This window comes from Chelonoidis abingdonii, chromosome 1, assembly GCF_003597395.2.
Source record: "Chelonoidis abingdonii isolate Lonesome George chromosome 1, CheloAbing_2.0, whole genome shotgun sequence".
Lineage (NCBI taxonomy): Eukaryota > Metazoa > Chordata > Testudines > Testudinidae > Chelonoidis > Chelonoidis abingdonii.
In genome coordinates, this window is record NC_133769.1 from 107,783,138 (window position 1) to 107,804,061 (window position 20,924).

The 20,924-nt window shown below is 40.0% G+C and overlaps 1 protein-coding gene across 3 annotated transcripts in view; it reads right to left on the minus strand.

Moving 5' to 3' along the window:
- The window catches only part of MYBPC1 (myosin binding protein C1), a 118,449-nt gene that overhangs the window by 23,988 nt on the left and 73,537 nt on the right, over positions 1-20,924 (minus strand). For all 3 annotated transcript variants that reach the window (XM_075068917.1, XM_075068923.1, XM_075068927.1), the window contains 12 exons: positions 20,615-20,747; positions 19,054-19,178; positions 17,780-17,885; positions 17,286-17,452; positions 15,419-15,581; positions 13,902-14,008; positions 12,754-12,887; positions 11,221-11,380; positions 10,150-10,254; positions 9,304-9,492; positions 7,058-7,192; positions 1,106-1,273 (listed from right to left, as the gene is read on the minus strand). In XM_075068917.1, the coding sequence (XP_074925018.1) occupies positions 1,106-1,273; positions 7,058-7,192; positions 9,304-9,492; positions 10,150-10,254; positions 11,221-11,380; positions 12,754-12,887; positions 13,902-14,008; positions 15,419-15,581; positions 17,286-17,452; positions 17,780-17,885; positions 19,054-19,178; positions 20,615-20,747 (1,692 nt within the window). The remainder of the gene's footprint in view (positions 1-1,105; positions 1,274-7,057; positions 7,193-9,303; positions 9,493-10,149; positions 10,255-11,220; positions 11,381-12,753; positions 12,888-13,901; positions 14,009-15,418; positions 15,582-17,285; positions 17,453-17,779; positions 17,886-19,053; positions 19,179-20,614; positions 20,748-20,924) is intronic.

The window sequence follows — 20,924 nt, forward strand, 5'->3', positions numbered from 1 at the left end:
AGTGCTGAGCACACTGATAGGCTAATGGGTAGGTCAGTGATGGACACCATTAAAAATGAAATGATCAAACTGCACAAAAGGATGAAGGCCCAGATCCTGCTCATGCTAAAGCCCCTCTGTGCTATTCCAGTGGCTCAGAAGGTCTTTAAAAATGTCCTGTCTGGCCAGCTGAGGATTCCCCTACCATAGGAAAAGGCTATGGGAGTTGGTAAAAGGTTCAGAGTGCTGCTACACTTTCATGATCCCTGCCTGAATATATTGGCCCCATGCTAAACTGTTTCTCATTTATGCTAGGCCAAACCAGCCCCCAGAAGCCCCCTGGATTGGACAGTTGCAAAGGCAATATACAACTAACTACCTTTGGTCTCAGCTGGCTACAAAGATATTGGGGGGTAAATAACTTCACATGGTGCCAGGGCAGTTGTACTGATCCAATAGTGGACAACAATGTGTGTATGAACTGATGTTCAAATTCAGCTATATTACTAGCTCTCAAATTTCAAATCTTGCCCATGGGATCACTGGTCAGCAACATAAGAAGGGAACGAGACTGAATGTAAGTGTAACCATGTGTTTTTGCGTTACTGTTCCTTCCACTTTTTAAGACAATGAAAAAGTAAACTGAAATGATAAACGTGGCCTACTTTCACCACGTGCCTGCAGCTTGTTCTATCCAGCATCAGTGTTGCCAATTCTTGCAAGAGTCTCATCAGATTTGGTGTGCTGTTTATTATTCTTTAAGCCCTAGTTCCTGGAGTCATGTAAGTACATGAGAATCTCAGCTTTCATTAAAAGAAAAAGCAAACTTCTAGCCTTCTTGGCTGTGGAAAGAAGCTTGAAAACATGAGGTCTAAGGCTTCAAAAAAACCCAAACTAACCAGAAGGCAAATAAAAACAACCCAAAATGTATGATTTCTAAGGCAAGCTCATGATTTTTGAATGCTTGGAGCTTGCAGTACTGCATTGGCAGGGCTTCAGCATGTGACTGTATGGCAGTGCTTCTCCAGTCTCCAGCTGCAGGTGCTAGTCACAAGAAAGAGGAAGCATGAATGCTGAAAGTGTGTGTGTATTGGTGAGGGAAGAGATAAACAGTGGTGTATCTTACCTATAACTTCCTTGACTAAAATAGGTTGTGGGTGCAATCTAGGTTCACTGGGACCAGCAGCATTCACAGCTTTCACTCTCACGAAAATTCTGGACCCAGTTGGCAGGTCAGTGATGGTGTACCTTGTTTTGTCTGTCAGGTCTGGGTTAGCCACTATCCATTCTTCCGCTGGTTTAGGAAAAAGAAATGAGGGAGCAAAATTACAGAATTATATACGTAATCACTTCTCCACCGAGAAAGCTTATAGTATAGTGAACAACTGCACAGAAACTGTTGCTGATTAATGATTTTATTCTCTAATAATACTATTATATGACACTCATGTGGATTAATACAGAGATAATAAGTAGGGAATGTTTCTAAGGATACTCAGCATTGTCTTTTTTAAAAATATTAAAAAGTAAATTCATGTGAACAGTAATTACAGGATGTAATTATAAAAATCCATTAAAAGTCTTGATAAAAAACAAGGGCATATAGAATGTGGTTTCCAAAAGCACTCAGCATTAGCCTAACTCTGCTTCTGTTGAAGTCAATGAGAAATTTACCATTGACTTCAGTCGGAGCACAGTTAGACCAGCACTGAGCACTTTTAAAAATCACATCTGTTGTGTATAGATGATAGTAGCACATAATTAGCTATTTATTTAGTGTCAGTTTTCCTATGGCTATTGCTTCGTTTGGGAGACATCATGGTTCATGGACATTGCCTAGGATTAGCATTATGAGTTCTATTCCCCAGCTCTGCCACTGACTGGCTATAGGTAGGTCACCAAAGCTCTCTGTACCTCAGTCGTCCCTTTTGTAAGATGGAGCTAATGATATTTACTTACAATGTAGAGTGTTCTGAGATCTAAGTATGGACAAAAGCATATGATCTAACTGCATTATATTGTTAGCTCTAATGCTTATTAATGAAGTGTTTGTTATTTAGCTACTTTAGAATTTTAACAAATAGGGCTGCCGTGAAAAACAGACTCTCTGCTTGTCACTTTAAGAAAAAAGGACAAGACTGATCAGAGTTCTTCAAATGATTCCAGTGTTCTCTGTTTTTTCCTCTTGCTGTAATACAGTCACATATAATTCATGGATCCATTACAAAATTACATATTTTTAGAAAAGCCCAGGTTACATATGACAGTTTCCCCCATCCCTTCCCTCCTGCCCTCCACATTTGGATCACTTTAAGACCCCTAGCTTTTTGGCATTCAGAGTCAGATTTCTATAGCAACAAGTCAGGAGTTTAACTTCTCTTATAAAGAAAAAACACACCACTATGGTATTAGCCCTCAAGACTAGTTACACTGTTACAATTTTTAGTGCACTGGAGAATTACTGAAGAATATTGGGATACATTTTTATAAGGATGGGACCCACTCTAAGGAAGAGATTAAACACAGTTCTGTTTAAAAAATTTTCTTCCAGCTAACACAAGTGGCTTGAAGTCAGGGATTCAGTTTCCTGATCCTTTCCCCATCATCTGAACACTCCTAGAATTTTCTGTGGGTAAGTAAAGCCGCAGGTTCTGGAAGTTTATGGCCCCCAAAGTCAGTTAGGCTCTCACAAATCTGTCTTGGTAGGATAAAAAAGTTTTATAACCTTCATTGAATACTGTACCTTCCAGGTCATAAGTTGCCTCCACCAATTCATCACACAGATCTGCCGATATACCTTGTGAGAGTCCATCATTAAAATTAATCAGACACCCACTTTCACACAAGAGTATTGTCAGTGGTTAGCATTCCCTGTTAGTAATTATGCATAGATCTGTACTGCTCCCTGAAGATTCAGAGGAACCTGTAGGGTGATCAGGGAGTTTGCAGGCAAAGTGCATCTGGGGTGAAGGACATTCACCAGAATAAAGCTTGTGTAAGTAATACTCTTCCAGGTAAGCAGAGTAGTATAACTGGTTTCCTCCATGGTTTACTAAGGCCAAGACTCCACCCACAAAGTGAGGTTGAAGAAGAAAGAACCACAACTGACTCAAATAGGATAACTCAAGGAAGTTTTTGTTGTGCTACCTTCTCTCTGCATCAAGTTTCCATTCTTCTTCATACCACTGCTTTGCTGTCTTCAACCCTATCCCTTGGCCTGGGTGCTTTGTGCCTGAATCTCTCAGTGAACTGGGAAATGCATCCGGCTATTTAAACCCATGAGCATCAGGGCATTTGCATCACTCCATTTGAGCATCCCTACAGCAAAACCCCTAGTGGCTCCAGAAAGAGTTTTGGTCCCTGACAGTAATCAGTTTGTGCTCAGGTGGGAACAGAAATGAGGCCTAATCATATCTGGATAAACATCTGGCCCCTCAAATTGCATGTGGCTTGGCAGAACAGGACCTCTTCTTTGGGCCAGTTGCAGCTTTGAAGGTGGGTGGGAGCTACTATTCAGAGTGATTATGGCTCTAGAGATGGCTAATAGGGAAGAAGAGATGCTCTTCTGAACTATTCATGGTGCTCAGGGAAAAGGTGGCAGGTGGGACAGAAGAAATTATTTTTTGGACTGATCAGTCACAAAAAGGGGAAAGGAAAGAGAAAAAAGGAGAGTTTGAGAAGAGAAATGGAGCAAAAAGGGAGAAGGAAATACAGTACAAAAGGAGGGAATGGAGAGAAAGAGTATTGAGTGAGGGAGGGCAAAGAGAATAGAGGGAAGGAATGAAAAAGAGGTTTGAGAGAGGACAAATATAACTAATGGGGAAGAAAGAAGAATAGCAGAGTGCAGGAATAAAAGTTAATTTAAAGTAACCCCTAAGGCTGTCATGGCCATAAAATCATGGGCTCTGTAATTTCCACAATTTTAAAAATCCATTATTTTGGAACTGTTGCATGTTGGTGGATGGATGTGATGGCAAGGATCTGAGCCAATTCAACTGAGAACCTTGTAAGCTGCCAAGTTGCTAGCTTTCAAAACAGACCCAGGTCTAAGTGGTTGCACAGGTCCTGTGCGGGCCCATTGTACAGGGATGAATTTTACCCTTAGACAGCAAAAGCTCATTAACTAACCCTGAGATGACACAAAGAACTAGACCAGTCCCTATATTACTGAGGTTTAATTCCTCCAGGGTGGATAAGGTTTCTCTCACCGCCCAGGAGTAAAAGGGAAAAAAAGACCTTCCGCCCCCTTTTTAAAGGAGAATCAAGTTAGATATTAAAGGCTGGCTCTGGGGTAGGATCTCCTGTGTTCAAATGTGTTCCCTGTTATCACAGTGCAAGCCCCACAGTGCAAGTTCTAGATATTCATCCCAATGCTCCAATTCTGCAATAGATACATGTAGATGCAACCTTACAGCTGCAGGGGACCCACTGAAGCCAGTGGGTCTCTGAATGGCTACAGGAATCCATCTGTGTGGATCCAACTGCAGGATCAGGCCCTACACTTGGAAAATAAAGGTTTCTAGGGTACAAACCAATGCCTGTGACATCTGACACTTGTAATCTGTATATTTCTATGATTTTCCTCCTTCTCCCTGATTTTTCCTAAAAAATTTGATGATTAAAAAAACTCTAATAATCCCACATTCAAGGGCAAGAAAGAGACAACATACTACTGAAGGGATAAAGAAGCGAGCAAGAAAGGCAGAATCAGACAACACGAAGTATGACAGATACTGACATTCAAAAGAATTATTAAACATTATAGAAAAATTAGTCCGAGGGGCAACAGACACTGGAAAAGACTGAGGAGAACATTGTAAGAAAGAAAAAGGCATACACAGTAAGTTAAATATCTATTTGTTTGTATTTTCTATAAAGCTTGCTTACTAAATGTTACGATAAAATATATACATAAATAATTTGGATTGTGTATATATAAATGTATATATATATATATGTGAGGCATATATAGATATATAAAAACACACACAGAAATCTATGTAAAATACATTGTAATCATTGTATTTTATCTGAGGTGGGTAACACCAAAATGACAGACTCAACTGTCATTTTGTTGTATCTTCTTATGTTTTAAACCTATCTGAAAGAAAAAAGTAAAGAATTTGCTCTGTTCGACAGGTATACAAGGATCTTTTGTCTCCTGCCACTTTAAATGTATATTTGGAAAATCCCTCTCAATACTATCACTGATATTATCATAAATGAATAGTGTATTTAGCCTCTTATCTGATTAGAGAAAATTCGTCGTGCTCTTCTGTCATGAGCTACATAGTACTGAGACTTTAAGGCCATATTATATCCCTGATTTTTTTTTTTTTTCCCAACACTTCTATTGACTTCAATGGGAGCTATGTGTTTGGAACAAGGGCATAATGTACGGCAGCTCTTAGATTCATTAAGTCATCAGTTGCCTTTGTAGTGCAGTGTTTTCTACTGAGTTTATTAATAACATCCATGCCTGTGCATTTGAAATATCACAGGAAAATATGAATGTATCATGTATGTGCTGCATTTGGATCTAATACGCATATTTCCTCTGTCCAGACCTTCTCCCATCTCCCTCCTTCCATACATGAAGGAAAACCTTTCCTACAATTCCAGTTGTGTTTTACCTTTATGTCAACTGTTCAGTGCCTCTGAGCTTCTTCAGTTCTCTTTCCCACTCCTTATGGATTTTCAGCCCACTCCTACAAGGTGCTGCGGACTTCCTCAGAGGTATTGACAGCCCTTTGCTTCCATTGACTTGACTGAGATTTAAAGCCATTCAGTACCATGCAGGATCTGGCTGATTTTCTGCTCTATTTTTTCCACTGGGGTGTTTAAATCCCAAAAAAACTTTCCTGATGTGTGTCATATGTTCTATCCTGTACAGCTCTTGCCTTCAGGCTGAATCCTATAGACCGTACTCATGAAAAACTCCTGTTGATTTAAATGCACAAACTGGCGTTCATTTGTAGAGACTTGTGTAATATGGTTATACTAGTCCTTAGATTTACAGCATAGATAACATCACAAGTGGTTAAAATGAACTAAACTGCACCACTGTTCATCAAAATTTGCGTTTTTCTGGCAGACCCATTCCCCTGGATGCCCCAGAAATAGTCATCTTGGATGCCCACAATGACTGGAATTTGCTTATTCCACTGTGTCAAGTTTTGCTTACCCATTCCAGATGTCACCAGCCTTCGTTGCTTTCTGTCCCCAACTCCATTTCTATGTCCACTCATAAGAAAGCTTCTGCTAAGTATGTAACCGGGAAACACTGAAGTTTTGCTATTTGATCACTTTACACAGTAAAACTGCTGGTTGTATGATATACATTGTTTGCATTTCTCTGTCTCCCATTATTTTCCTCTGCTTATTTAATTTTCTCTCCCCTGTTTCACCGTTACACTCCTTCTATCCTCCTATATGCCTCTATAGCCAAATGAAAAATCCTGTACATGAACACTCCCAAATGCAAGGGGCATTCAAAATCCAAATCTGAATGTTGTGGTTTGGACCACTTCTATTTGATGATATACCACAGCCACAGGGCTGTCTGTCCTCTATGTGTGAAACTGGTACTCGAGGAAGCCACTATTGAATCCAAACAGATTTAAGATACCAGATATAGACTCTCCAAGCCCCTATGTGACTGGACTTTAATCCAAAAGAAGTCAAAATGTTGTTCTCCAGTTTTCTCCAACTGCCAATTAGGAGGTTCATTTGTCCTGCTTTTCCTTTTCCCCCATCCATCCAAATATTTAATCTCTCTGGTGTGGCCAGATTTCATGTCCTCAGGGAGCCAGCTGTGGAAGCCCCTGAACAATGAACTTTTTCACTTCAGCACAGTGCACAGCCGCCAAGTCTCTAGACTAACTGGATGTTGTTTTGAAATGCCAGGAACAGATAGGTGTGCAGGAGCAAGAAAGGAGCCTGGATGAAACTCAATAGCTTGAGAATTCTGGCTGGTTAACTTTTACCTCAAAGCAAAAGTGAGCTCTCATGGAGAAAAGGTGGGGCAAGTCTCACCTATTTTAAGCACTAGGAGCATACCATAGTTGTTGTCACTTACTTCCTTCAAAGCAGTACTCTATAACATAGCCGTCTAAACCTGCTGCTCCAATGTGATCTGGTGGCCGCCATTTCATTGTAACAGTGCTATCAGTTACTCCGTCAACTGCCAGGAGAGTTGGTGGACTGGTGACAGCTAAAAATAAAGAAAACATCTGTATTAGCATTAAAATGTGCCCTTATGATATACAGCAAGTGGGAATCTTCTAATTGCTGCCCAAAGTGGCAACACAGATTCTAGGGCATAGATACTGGACAATTTAAGGCTTTATTTCTCACCTTTATGAAAGGCATGTGTTTTATTCTGTCCCATTAGAAATTAAGAAACACCTGCTCAGTAAATAAAATATTGGCCCTCCAGCAACTGCTCCCAGAACTTGCATCCATGAGGCTCTGCAGCACTGATGTGTATTTGGATAGATGAGAAGATCCTCAGACCTCAGTATTGTTACTCTCAGAAGAGGAGAGGACACTACTGCAGCAGCAGTCTTTCCCCATGCTCCCTAGGATTATGAGTGCCCTCTGTAAAAGTCAGCAAACCCCTACTGACAGAGCCAGATTAAGATTTATTGGGACCCTGGACACAAAGAACATTTGCCCCCCTCCCCTCACACCCTGAGGGCCCAGGGGTGCTGGAAACGGAGGGTGGGGGGCAAGGCCTTCCACTTTTAAAAGTGGGAGGGCTATGCTTGCCCACCTTTTAACATGGGCGTAATGGCCTTGGGCAGACGCAGAGTAGTGCTGGCAGGGGCTGTATTTCATGGCAGGGGAGCTGATAGGTTGACAAGCTCGCATGCTAAGAAGTGCAGACTCTGCTAGTGGCGCCAGCCTCTTCCAGTGCAAGGCTGAGGAGGGCCTTAGCTCCCACCTCCACAGGGCCCCATTCCCTGTTCCTCCTCTTCCTCCTGAGGCCCTGATCAGGCCGGAAGCTGGAACCTGGCACTATAAAGAGCTGCCCAGGGAGTCCAGGTTGCTATGCAGAGTCTTGGACCCTCCACCTGCCCTGGGTGGCGTGCCCCGGGGGTGGGGGGCAAGGACATGGACAGGGTCTGCTCTTGCCACGCTGGCTCCCACCCAAGGCAGGTGGAGGTTCTGAGGCTCCCCATGGTGGCCTGGCTCCCTGGGCAGCCCTTGCCATGGCCCAGCTCTGGCTTCTGGCCTGGCCAGGGAGGCGAGGCCTTGGGGGGAAGTGGGGGAAGCAGAGAGGGGCCACAGTTCCAGTGCCACTGGCCCGCCCATTTCTACCCAAGTTTCGACATTTCTGCAAGGGACCCCACATTGGCCGGGGCCCCTGGGCATGCACCCTGAGGGCCCATGCATTAATCCACTGCTGCCTACTGACCTAGAGAATAAGGCACTGTGTGTAAAGGGAAATTATGTTTATCAGAATCATTTAAAAACATGTGTCTTTCCACAAAGGTGCCAGCATAGCTTTCTGGGAGAATATCCATCAGGTTTAACCAGGTTGGGGTTTACTAGGGTCCTGGTCCATGATTAGGGCTCTTAGGTGCTACGACATTACAAATAATAAATAGTAGGGTATGCAAAACTATTTACAATATGGTTAATTTACCCTGGCTAAGAAAAGATATTGAAACTATATTAGCTGTTTTGGGGGAAAGAAATGTGTTTTCACTAACACGGTAGATGGAGTCTAGGGCTGGAACCCAGGACCTCCTTAAGTCTTAATCCTAGCTCTGCTACCTAACTTACTGTATGATTTTGGCTAACTTAACTACTTTGCTCCAGTTTTGCCATCTGTATAATGGAGTTGATACCTGTCAACTTACAAATGTGTTGAGAGGATAATTTACTGCTTGCACAGTTATTTGAAACTTCAAAGCACTATGCAAGTGCTAAATATTATTACTAAAGGAGTAAGCTTGAAAGAAACTCAGATCTCCATATGGAGTTTGTAGCATATGACACTGAGCCACTCAACATGAAAATATTGACATTTGATTTTTGGCCAATTTTTAAAATTAATTTCCAGTGCTTGGTTGCTTCCAGAATGAGAGATTTTTCTAAGGAATACATAGAGGAATCAAGACTATCACTGTCCTATTTTCTCATGAATTCTGTCCACTGTATGCCACTTGTGTGCCCTTCTGCATAAAACATCCCCTTTCTTCATAAAAGAAGACATTACACGCAGAAAGTTAGGACTGTTGGATGTGGCTCTTTAAAATTTTATATACTAGCCAATGTTTTAAACGTGCAGATACGTCTATATTCTTGTTTACTCACCCAAGGGAACAAAAGCCTTTGAGGGCATACTTGGTTTGGAAATTCCTACTGCATTAACGGCAAATACGCGGACCTCATAAGCAACACCTTCAATCATCTTCTTTGGTTCAAATGTTGTTTCTTTACACAGGTCAAAATTCAGTCTCATCCACCTGGAGCTTTGTTTCTTTTTCCTTTCAATGAAATATCCTATTGAACAAACATAATTATGTAACCTGAAATAAGGGACCAGCATTTGTAAAATCAGATACAAAGTCAAAATGAATGCCATTTTTTTGGCCACTTTCTGGATACAACTCTACGTTCCCTTCTGACCCTTGGGGTTTTGCCAAAAGTACAAGTTAGGCTTTCTCCTCCAGTTGCAACCATTTTTAAACTTAACTTTATAATATCACAGTATTTAGCCCACAGTGGTTAAGAGCCCAGGTCTACTAGCTTCTGAGCACCCCGATGTCCATTTATTGTAGTATACTGGAAGCTGCTCAGCTAGACATGGAACTGTTCCCTAAGTCTGCTAACTCTCAAAAGGAACAAAGTTTCAGAATTTGGTGGTTTATGATAATATGCAAATTGCCCACTCTACTCAGTCCTGTCAGAATAGCGGTAATTTAATAACATTACAAGATGGTGAGGATAATCTTCATGTCTCCAAGGATCTGTAACCCAGATATCTAAGAAAACACCTCTTATGGAAGTTAACAGCCATATGATGCTCTTGCTGTTGATTTCCAAGAATTGAACTTTCCAGGACCAGAGGCTGAGCTGTTTCAATTTAGGGTCCATTTCTTTGGACTTCACTTCCCTTGACGATACTATGATATCACCAAAAAAAGGAAATGCACTTACCTAAGATAGGAGAGCCACCATCATAGGCTGGAGGTTCCCAGTTCATAAAACACCAGTCTTCACCCACCTCAGTCACATTTGGTGCAAGAGGAGGGTCAGGAATATCTGTTGCAAACACAATAAATATATCTTTTAATTAGAAGAAAATGAACCTTTACAATGTTTTTCTAAAATGAAGTAAAGGAGGACACAGAATGCTGTAAAATAAACAAAATAAAAATAACAATTCTTAAAGTGTAATCATGAGAGCAAGACTAGGAGCAGTTTTCAAAGGCAGAATAAACATGTCACAATAATCAAGTCTGGAGGTCAAGAAGGTATCGTTACTGTGACTAGATACAAGGCGGGAAGAAAATGTTAGAATATGCTGGAGAAGAAATCCTGTCCTGAACACTATAGAAACATGGGCTTCAATGTTTAGCTCAGGAGGTCAAAAATAGCTCCCACTTTGTGAACCCTTTCAACTAATTTGGAGCAAACTTCTGCATAGAGAGAAAGGATGATCTGGTGGGTAGGATACAATGCTATGGCCTGTGACACCTCAGTTCAATTCCCTCCTCTGCCACAGGGTTTGTGTGTGAACTTGGGCTAGTCACTTATTTCTCTGTGCCTCAGTTCCCCCTCTGTAAAATGGTGATAAAAGCACTGATCTGCCTCCCTCTTCACAGGAGAGTTGTGAAGATAAATACAACAAAGGTTGTGAAGTGTGTGCCAAAATACTATGGAAATGAGAGCCACATAAGTACCGTAAACAGCTTAGATAGATCATTAGGGAGGACAGCCACTGCACATAAGGTACTTAGATGTTTCTCTCACCCTACAGCTGATAAGTCCATCTTAGGCTCCAAAAAGGGTCCATCTAGAAGGATGGGATCTAGAATGTCAAAGGCTGGGATGGGTCACAAAACAGAGGAGCCCTAGGGCACCATAAGAAATATGAAAGGCTCATATTGGAAAAAGAAGCTGATTCTAGGCAGGGGATTTCTTTAACAAGTATTTATTGAAAAGTGAAGTAGATATGATAAAATCTGCCAGTTTAGTGCTGTGGCCTTGTGCATTAGAATGACTTACCAACCACCTTGATGTTGATATCAGCTGAGTCTTCTCCAGCCTCATTCTTTAGCATTATTTTGTAGACACCTGAGTCATCCCTCTCGGCTATATCAATTACCAAACAGCTGCTATCTGGATAAGTTTCTGCCCGTATTCTGCCACCTGTCTCCGTGATCCACTAGGAATCAAAGTAAGGGGAGGGGAAATGTAGCATTTTCTGACTTGAGAACCAGAAGGAACAAAAATCAAAACCAAAGAACAATACAGTACACTTAAAGGAAAGAAATCTGCAAAACAACTGCAGGAACCATCTTGAGCTTTACATTTAAAACTCAAAGTTTCAACCATTTACTATGTATAAAATGAGAACACAAATAAGGGATGGGTCAGTCATGACTGGGTCCTCTCAGAGATTCTTAGCTTTGATACTACCATTAAAATTTACTAAGGAATAGACAATGATTTGACCATGTGGTTCTTATTGAAGTCAATGAGAACCATATGTCCCTATCTCTGCATGCTGCATTCAAAATATGGAGGTGATAAATGTGGCTTCTTAGAACTATGTGGTCACAGACAGATCTATGTGAAGTTTTGCACTGTGTCACCATAAGGAGTTTGCCTGGCTCGTTGTTTCACTACAAACTTGATACTCCAATAGTTTCTTAAGAGGGTCATTAACATTTGTAACCATGAGCTAAGTTATGGCTTTTTGTCAAAACCTTGCAGCATTTGCAGTTTTACATAAATTATGTAAAAACTAGGTAGAGCGTTGGTGGTTTTGACTGTTATGTTTAAATTTTCAGACTGTGTGAATCCCTGTGAAGCAGATGGCTTGAAGCTGTGAATCAAAAACCATCAAAATTTCACAGAATAGAAACTGAAAGCATCAACAGAGCAGGATAATAAGGTAAATCACTTTAGAAATGCATTTCAAGTGCTATTTAAAATGTACTGAGTAGCTGCAGTTCAGCTAGTTTACAGGAAGAACAATTTCCTCAACTGCAGTAATTTGTAGGCCTGTGTTATGAAGACTAGACAATCATAATGGTTCCTTTTAGCCTTTTCCAGGAATCTATCAGAAGAGCAATCTACATTCCAATAATAGCATGTCTGATATGTTTGGCTCACTTCTCCAAATGAGCATGGAGATTGGGTTTTTCTTTCCAATAGCAACATGTACTTCAGAAGAGGAGAGGATTGCGTAGGCTACTCTACACTGTGTCTGATTCATCACTGCCGTTTATATTGTATGTATAGCAAGACCACTTCCTCCATTTGCATGATTTTAGCTATCCAACCCTTGTTTCAAAATAACACTAAATGGAAAATAACAATACATAAATATATATAAAGCTTACTCTTATCCTTGGAATCAGAATCATAGAGATACAATGTAGCTGAGCAAGTGTCTCCTCATTATCTTTTGCCAGGGTAAGAGCCATAAAACAATTAAAACAGATTGACTCACCATGCTGAAAACTATTTTTGGTGAAAAAGGCCCTTCACCAGACTACAGAAATATGCACATAGTAGCACCAGCTGTTATACCTTATCCCCTTTACTCCACATAACTTTTGGAGTCGGCTCTCCAGAGATTGGGATCTCCAATCGTAGTTTGTTTCCTGCCAGTACTGTCACCGTGTTATTGTCACCAAGATTTTCCAGGTGAAGCCTAGGAGGATCTGAAAATTCATACATTGCCAAATTCATTATAGTGCTGCCACATTGAGAAGCACATTTGGGTAAGTACAACGACCTGGGCACAGTTGTGCAATATAAAGCCTATTATAATGCAGAGAAAAGTGGTCCAAAACACTCTAAGTTGGGTATTTCCCTGATATTTTTAATATAGTTGAACTGCCCCCTCTTTTTTGGGGGGGGGAGGGAAACAACCAATCCTATTACCTTTCTTACACCACCCATCTTCCAAACATTCTCCGAAGGCCCACAGCAAAGCCATTGATAGATCACTGCCATTCCCTGTTGTTCCTCTCTATCTGATACAAGAGCCATATATAACAAAATACAGGTAACATAACATTATATTAAAGATGTACATGTTGACAAAGCCACCTCTAATATTCAATGGTTACTATTAATATTAGGATTCATAACCCAGCTAACAGGGCATTATTGAGGGGACAGTTACTGTGATGTTTTACTTTTGTTTGAAAAATTGGGTGCATTAACAAACCATGTATTTGACTAATTTAATATATCTTGGTTATTAAAATTATCCATAGATTGCTTACTGCACTTGGTATGTGGGGCAAAGTGCAACTGTACCACTATTCCAGTATCAAATAAGTTGACAAAAAGTGTCAGAATTCAAATGGGATGAAAAGTGAAAACTTTGAAGAACATAACGCTGCATTCTGCTGTTGTTACGCATGCTACAAAGAAGATCAGCAGCAAGTGTATGAAGAAAACTCTTAATACTTGCTTATTTTTAGGCTTAGAAATTCAGCAGGGGAATCTTTCTTGTGGCTTCAATGGTCTTTGGATCAGGCCCTCAAATCATAATCAGATCACGATTTCTGACTTGTATTTTCCCTAAGTAAAAACCCTGGTTTGCTAATGGGAGATTGCATGTGTGTTCTGAAGAATTTCTGACCAAAATCTTGGATATCTCACACAGCACTCACTTTCCACAGGTCAAAGGAAACTTTATAACTATAGATGTGTCATGCACTTACCTATGACATGTACTCTGCATGGTATGTTAACTTTATAGGCATCTGGTACGAACATATAATCACCTTCATCATCAACAATGGAGCTTGCTATAACCAACCTGTGGATTCTGTGACAAATTAAAAAAGAAACCCATTTAAAAATTATATTTTGTAGACTTTATGCAGATAAAAGGAAGAATTATTGTTACATCTGAAGTTACAAGTTCACCAGGTCTACTCATTTGTGTCAGATTGCTGACTCTAAAAAAATCTTTGCTACGGTATGCTAAATAGTGTTTTAGCTGATTAAACTGTTGGTGATTAGAATTTGATTTTCTTGAGAAGGGCACCAAGGAAAGTAGGAATAGTTAGGGCTTTTAACATTTTCCATTTGATCATGGAAATGGAAAACTGCAGGGAGTATAATCTATTTTACTCAGGTGTTTTGAGCCACTCCCTGCAGGGTTGCAATTAGATCTCTATGAGAAAATTTGATGCCCCTTTCCCAGGAACTAGGCCTTATTTTTGTTGGTCCTTCCTTGTGACTCTACTGATTCTGTCCCTGGAACAGAGTGGCAGGCTGGATAAGCAAGGCACGCTGCTCTCTATCCTATGCCTGGGTGAACTCTCCAGAAATACACTCAGATTTTTTTGGGCTCCTGTCTTCTGGTCTGGTTGAGCTATGCTCAGGGCAGGACCCAATTTGAGAGGTGCAGGATAAGTGGCTTTATATCACCTTTATGGCTCCCATACCCAATCCCAGGGCACCAGGGGCCACAGGTTAGAGCAATGGCAAGGCTACTCTACTGTATGCCAACATAAGGGTCTATTATGCAGCTGGGGTTTGTCCCAAGGTGCTCCATATATTGGGGTGGTGGAAGAGTGAGTAGAGCCAACATGGTAGTTTTATACCACCCTAAGAATTCTCCTACACATGTGGAATTCCCAGATACCTGTTTTAGTGTGTTGGTACAGGGCAAAGGAAAAGTACTGTGGTTGAGGATCTGGCCCTTAGCTTTTTTTAAATGGAGAACATAGTAAACAAATTTTCTGAAGAATTAGTCTAATGTTCAGAACAGATTTTAAATGCAAAGGGACCTGATAAATGCACATAACTTGCATTGACAGAGATGCGAATTCTGTGCGCAATACATGGAAATGGAATAGAAACAGACAGTAAAACAGAAATCTTAAAATGGTATTTTTCTATCATTTCTAATAATTGTTTTAATTTTGCTACTTACTATCCCACAGTGAATGCAATACAGAAACGTCAAGCAAAATGCATTCCTTGAATGTGTGCATATCATGAAATATTCCATTATGGCTAATCAACAGTCTGAGTAAACTGACTGAAATAGAGGAGCAGTAGCAAAGCTGGTAGCTGACAAATATTGCTCTTATTGTGAGGTCAAATATAAATATCTCTGAGGGGTTTGAATGTGGGGGGTGGAAAAGTATCAATGGGGCAATTTACACTCTGGCATCACCTGAGATCAGTCACTATTACGATCCAATTTGTGTTTCAGGGTGCCTACCTTCCTTTGTGATATAACTTTACACGGTCACTAGCTGGAAGAAGTTGCCCATTTTTGTACCACTTCCCTTCTATGTTCTCAGATATCTCACACTTCAGGGTGATTTCTTTCCCAAGCCTCACAGTCTGGTCTGTTAGTGGCTGCATTATCTTCAGTGGTCTCACTTAAAAAAAGAGAACCATGGAAATTAATGCTGATATTGAATAACCATTCATGATTTTATTTGGGAGCTGCTACTAGCAGCCATAATCTGAAAATCAGATAAGTGCCCCTATGATTACTAACAAAAACTCCACTCAAGGTTAAATACTAGTAATATGTACAAATCTGACATGCATTCTTTACTTAAGCTGTGAAACATTTAGCTTTTGATTGTTTTATGTAACAGTGACTAAAGTTCTTTAATTGCGTATGTTCTTGAAAAGTGCCATATTGACTGACTGATGGTACATGAAACATAATTCCTTCTCTGGTCACAAAACAGACGAGGAACGGGCAAACACTGTGCATGCTTTCCCTAACCACATGCCATCGAGGGACCACCTTCATAGGTCAGATGGTAGATGAATCTTAGTCTATTTATCCCTTGTCCTCCCTACTAAGAAGGACAATTTTTGTGGCATCAGTCCACTAGTAATTGTAGTGAGACCACAAATGTAATTTATGTATACCAGTGATCACTTATAAGATAGTAGTGGCTTTCTCTCGCTTGCAGCCTGGACCAGATTCAGACTGGTGATCCAGAAATGAAAATTTGTTTATATTAATAATTTTCACAGTCACCCATACTCCTGGTAGTTATTATCTTGATTTATTGAAATAGGTTAACCAAAAATGGGACATGTTCGCAAACACTGCAGGACTTAAGATGGCTAGAAGAAAGAATATAATTTAGCAGAGTTCATTCTGTCATAAACACACAAACATTTACAAAATGATTAAAAATATGTTACAATAATTTCCAACACTTGCCCCAAAGTAAAAAGCAGTACACTGCAAATGTGCATATGCTTGGCTAGAAAGCATGTGTATTCTAGCCACTTTTAAAGATATATTGCCACAAACTGCAGTGTGGGAAGTTAATTACATGTATTTCTATGTCATATTTTCAATATTGTTCCTTTTCTTTTTTCTGATGACATGTCTAAGGGTTGGGGATTGGGAAACTAGTTCCTGGTAGCCCTACTCATACTTACAGAGTTGGTTGGAAAATGTTTATTCTCCCCATGGAAAATGTTGACCCTTCATAAAAAAACAAAACTATTTTTTTTCTGGTTTTGAGTGAAAAAAAATTTGCCTTTTGGTTTTCTAATGAAAAAGTTTAAAATGTTGTGAAAAGCAGATGCTTTTTGTGAAAAATTTCATTTGATCAAAATCCCAATTTTTCTTCAAAAGAGTTTTGACAGAAATTTTTCAACCAGCCCTACTTAACTGTCTGTTAACCCCCATAATAGCCAAAGGAAAAAAATGTAATACACTGATCCTGGAGATTAGCAATAGAAAAATCGCTATGAGAAAAAACAGTTGAAACCACTGTCTACCATGATAAGCAATATTCATTGTTTCGTTGTGCTCCTCCTTGTGCTGGTTTTCAGCTGCTGTCCTGTGTCTTATAATTAGATTGTAAGCACCTTGGGACAGCGACTATCTTTTTGTTCTGTGTTTCTACAGCACACAGCACAATGGAGTCTTGGTCCATGACTAAGACTCCTACGCACTACGGTAGTACAAATAAATAAATAAAATATGTTGGTCAGATTTCCCAGTAGACTCATAGAAATAGGCAAATAGCAATAGTATACTAGGAAAACAATTCTGTTACAGGAGTAAAATTTCAAGCACCAACAGAAAGATGTACAGTACTTACAATCAACTGAAAGCTTAGCAGCTGATTGCCCTCCAGTTGTCATCACCGAATAGGTTGCATTGTCAGCTTTTGTAGCTTCTTCTATAATCAGAGTGTGTTTTTTACCATCAACCTTAAGTCGATAACGAGATCTAGGTTCATTGGTCAGCTCCACACCATTCTTAAACCTGATAGAGGATAATAAATATTACCTCCTTAATTAAACTTACCATTGCTAATACTATATCAAGCAAGTTCTGCATGAATGAGTATCCTGAAGAGATCAAGAGAAGCTTTTGTAGACCGTAGGACAAGAGAAAAGATTTAAGTGATCTAATTAATTAAACTAAAAGCATATTATTGCTGTCACAGTATTTTTAAAAACTATATTTTCTGATATTTTCTAATTACATTTCAGATTTATATACACAGAATATGAAATTGTCTTTAAGACACTGCACTTTTCTTTCTTGGAGAAAACAGCATCTTCTCTGAGGTGGATGAAAGTGGCTTACCATTTCACATTTGCATCCTCTTCAGACACTTCACAGGATAATTCTATTCTTTCACCAACATAGGTATTCAGGTCTTCCAGGGCCTTGGTCACCACCACTGGAGGCTCTATGTTGAGAAAAAAATATATGGTTCTATGTTTCAGAAACAGAACTAAGCGAAATAGAAAAAATGTGTTATAACAGTACAGAAAATAATTATATTTTAAAAATTCTAATGTCAATCATCTTCTTAAGTTATTGGCTAAGACTTTGGTTTTCTTCTACTTGAAATCAGTAGTAAGAAGATGGCCCATGTACCAATAGCAGGTATAGTTATTGCAAGATCTTGAGTCAGTTAAAAGAAAAACCTACCTCTTAATCCATTTTACAAACTATATGCCAACCTAAGCGGAGTAAGTGCAGATCCACAGTCCTATTTTCCATCCCCCGGAGTACAATGGTCTCATCATACATTGCATATGATGAAAATGGCATAATATTGAATCTTCATAGGGTAGATCCATCCCTGCTTGTTCAAACTCAAGTCAACTTAATAAACAAGAGAGAATACAACCCTTGTGCTACATTAATTTAAAAGGACACTGACAACTATTTAATAGAGTTTTAGTCACTATAGTTGCAAATAGCTTTTTGATGTATATGAACTGGCCTTTATTTTCCTGTAATTTTTCTTCCTACAAACAGAAGTTTCTCTCCAATTTTCTAATGTAGCTTTAACCAAAAGACTTCCCTTTTACTCAGGTTCCTGCTTGTGCACCAGTAGCACCATCAGTGATTCCAATAAGAATATTAACAGCACAAGTGGACGGAGACTTGGAGAACCAGCCACCAGTCTACACGCTAGAGAGAAAGAAGTGTTTTCTCTAAAGATCAGTGGCCTGAAACTACAGCTGGAAAGATTGGTTTGCTATGATTTTCAAAAGTTCAGTTGGCTTCACAAATCTCTGTGCTGCTAGGAAGCCTAACACTGTTCTCAGTGGGTCCCCCAAAAAGGTTGCAATCTACCTAGAGGATCACAGCTTCACAAAGCTTCTATGTGCTGCAGTTACCACTAGACCACTAAGAGGTGGAGGAATAAAGAATCAGTAGGGTTATCAAAGAGATAAAGAGAGGACTTAGGGGATGGGGAGGGTAGGACATGCAGACACACACTGGGCCAGAGTCTCACCTGATGTAAATCATCGTTGTTCCAATAAATTGAGCCATGCCGATTTACAACAGTTAAGGATCTGACCTGCTGTTTTAAAACTAAAAAGCAAGATGATGTACACTACCTCTTACAAAGAGTTCTGTGGAGCATTTCTCATCACCAGCCGTCACATGATAGCGGGCGTCATCTGCCATTGTGCAGTTATTGATGAACAAAATTCGTTCGTTACCTTTGTGCTCAAAAATGTACCTGTTTGAATTTGCACAGAGCAACCCAGAGTTAGCAAAACTTGGTCTCTTTTGTTGTTCTCCTTTTAACTAAAATGTTCAAGGGATTATTGTAGGGGAAAATCCTGTTTTGTGCATGGCTTTGGAATGGATGACCTGAAAGATCTTCTCCAGCCTTAACAAGGAAAAGCTATAGGCTTGTTTGGCACCGAACTCCCCTTGGGCTCCTTTGAAAATTCTAGCCACAATTATTTGGAAAAATAATAGTAAACTGGCTCTTGAAAATAGCAGAACAAAGTGGGTATCTGACCACTAGACTGGTAACGGTGAAAATAATCAGTAACAGGAGCCTAGGCTTCATTCTGACACTCAACATATTTTTGAGGTACAATAATAACTGAGGTGAAGAAGTTACCATTATTGGTAGGCCAGATGGCTCAGGGGAGTTGTAATAGGATATGGACTATTTCACCTTTATGTCACTGGTTCAGATTTACTTCAGCTCAGTAATGACCAAAGCTCATTAGTATTTAACAGAGGTTCTGCAGCCTGTGTGAAATGAGTTGATGGTTTCAGTTGAGAGTTTACAGGATGGGTGTCCACAAATCAGCCTGTGGTGGAATCCTGAATTGGTCAAGGCAGATTAAGGGATTAAAGATAAGATGCCTGGACTTTTCGCATGATGGCAGTCATTTAATACTGGGCCAGTCCTGCACTGGCTAATACTGAGAAGGGGGGCAGGAAAGCTGCTTACTGAGTCCTCTGTACAGGGGCTTTGCTGGTTAGGATGTTCTTGGCAGTCTAGTGCAAGCAGCATACTGGGATTTTGAGTTGAGTACATTTTGCTGTTCCTGGGAGCAGGTTCACTGTGATCTTATCCATTGATGGATAATGCATGGTGCTAACCTTAGCATAAGCGATAATTTATTCAGGGAGCATTAGACATACCTGCTTCCTCCCCTTTCTTTCCAACCACTGTTCTCCTAATCTATAGACTCGCCTCCTCCCTCTTGAGTACATGGTGCATGGTCTGGTATATAAAGCCAGCCATTTCTCCTCCAAGCCACGCTGCAGAACTGCTATGGAGTAATTCTGACCATACCATTTCCCAATCCCTTACAGATTAGAGGGTAGAGTATAGTTCAGTATGTTTTGTTGTGGGAATACATTTTACATTCCTTTCCATTCCTGGGGATGCAGAGAACACTCTATATTAACACTGAAGCATATTGTGGATTGTTCTTTGAACTATAGTTCACTGACACCTTTACAGTGTGCAGATAACTTCTATGTAGTTTGATTATGATAAACAGTCTGCAAAAGAAGTTGGTGTGAGCTTGGTTACTGAGAGGGGTAAATCCACCCAAAACAAAACCAGCGTCAAGGGAAGATGCAATGTGTTAGTGCAGTGAGAAAGTGTGTGGAATTCATTATATGTGTTTAGTAAAAATCACTTACTTTGTACTTGGTCGTATTTCTTGGCCATTTTTATACCACTTGAGCTCCACCGTTGGATCTGCCAACTCCACTGCAAACCTTACTCTACCTCCTTTATCCACTTGATATGCAGGATCCAGAATTTTGGAAAAAGCTGTTGCAGGATGTATGAAAAGAAGAGGAGAAACGAATGAAAATTTGCATGTTATAAGGACATTGCATAATGCAAAACCCAACTGGGACTGATACAGTACATAATATGAAACCCATTTATAATGAATTTAACTATGGTGGAACTCTCTGTTGTTGTTGTTTTTATTGTTACTTAGGC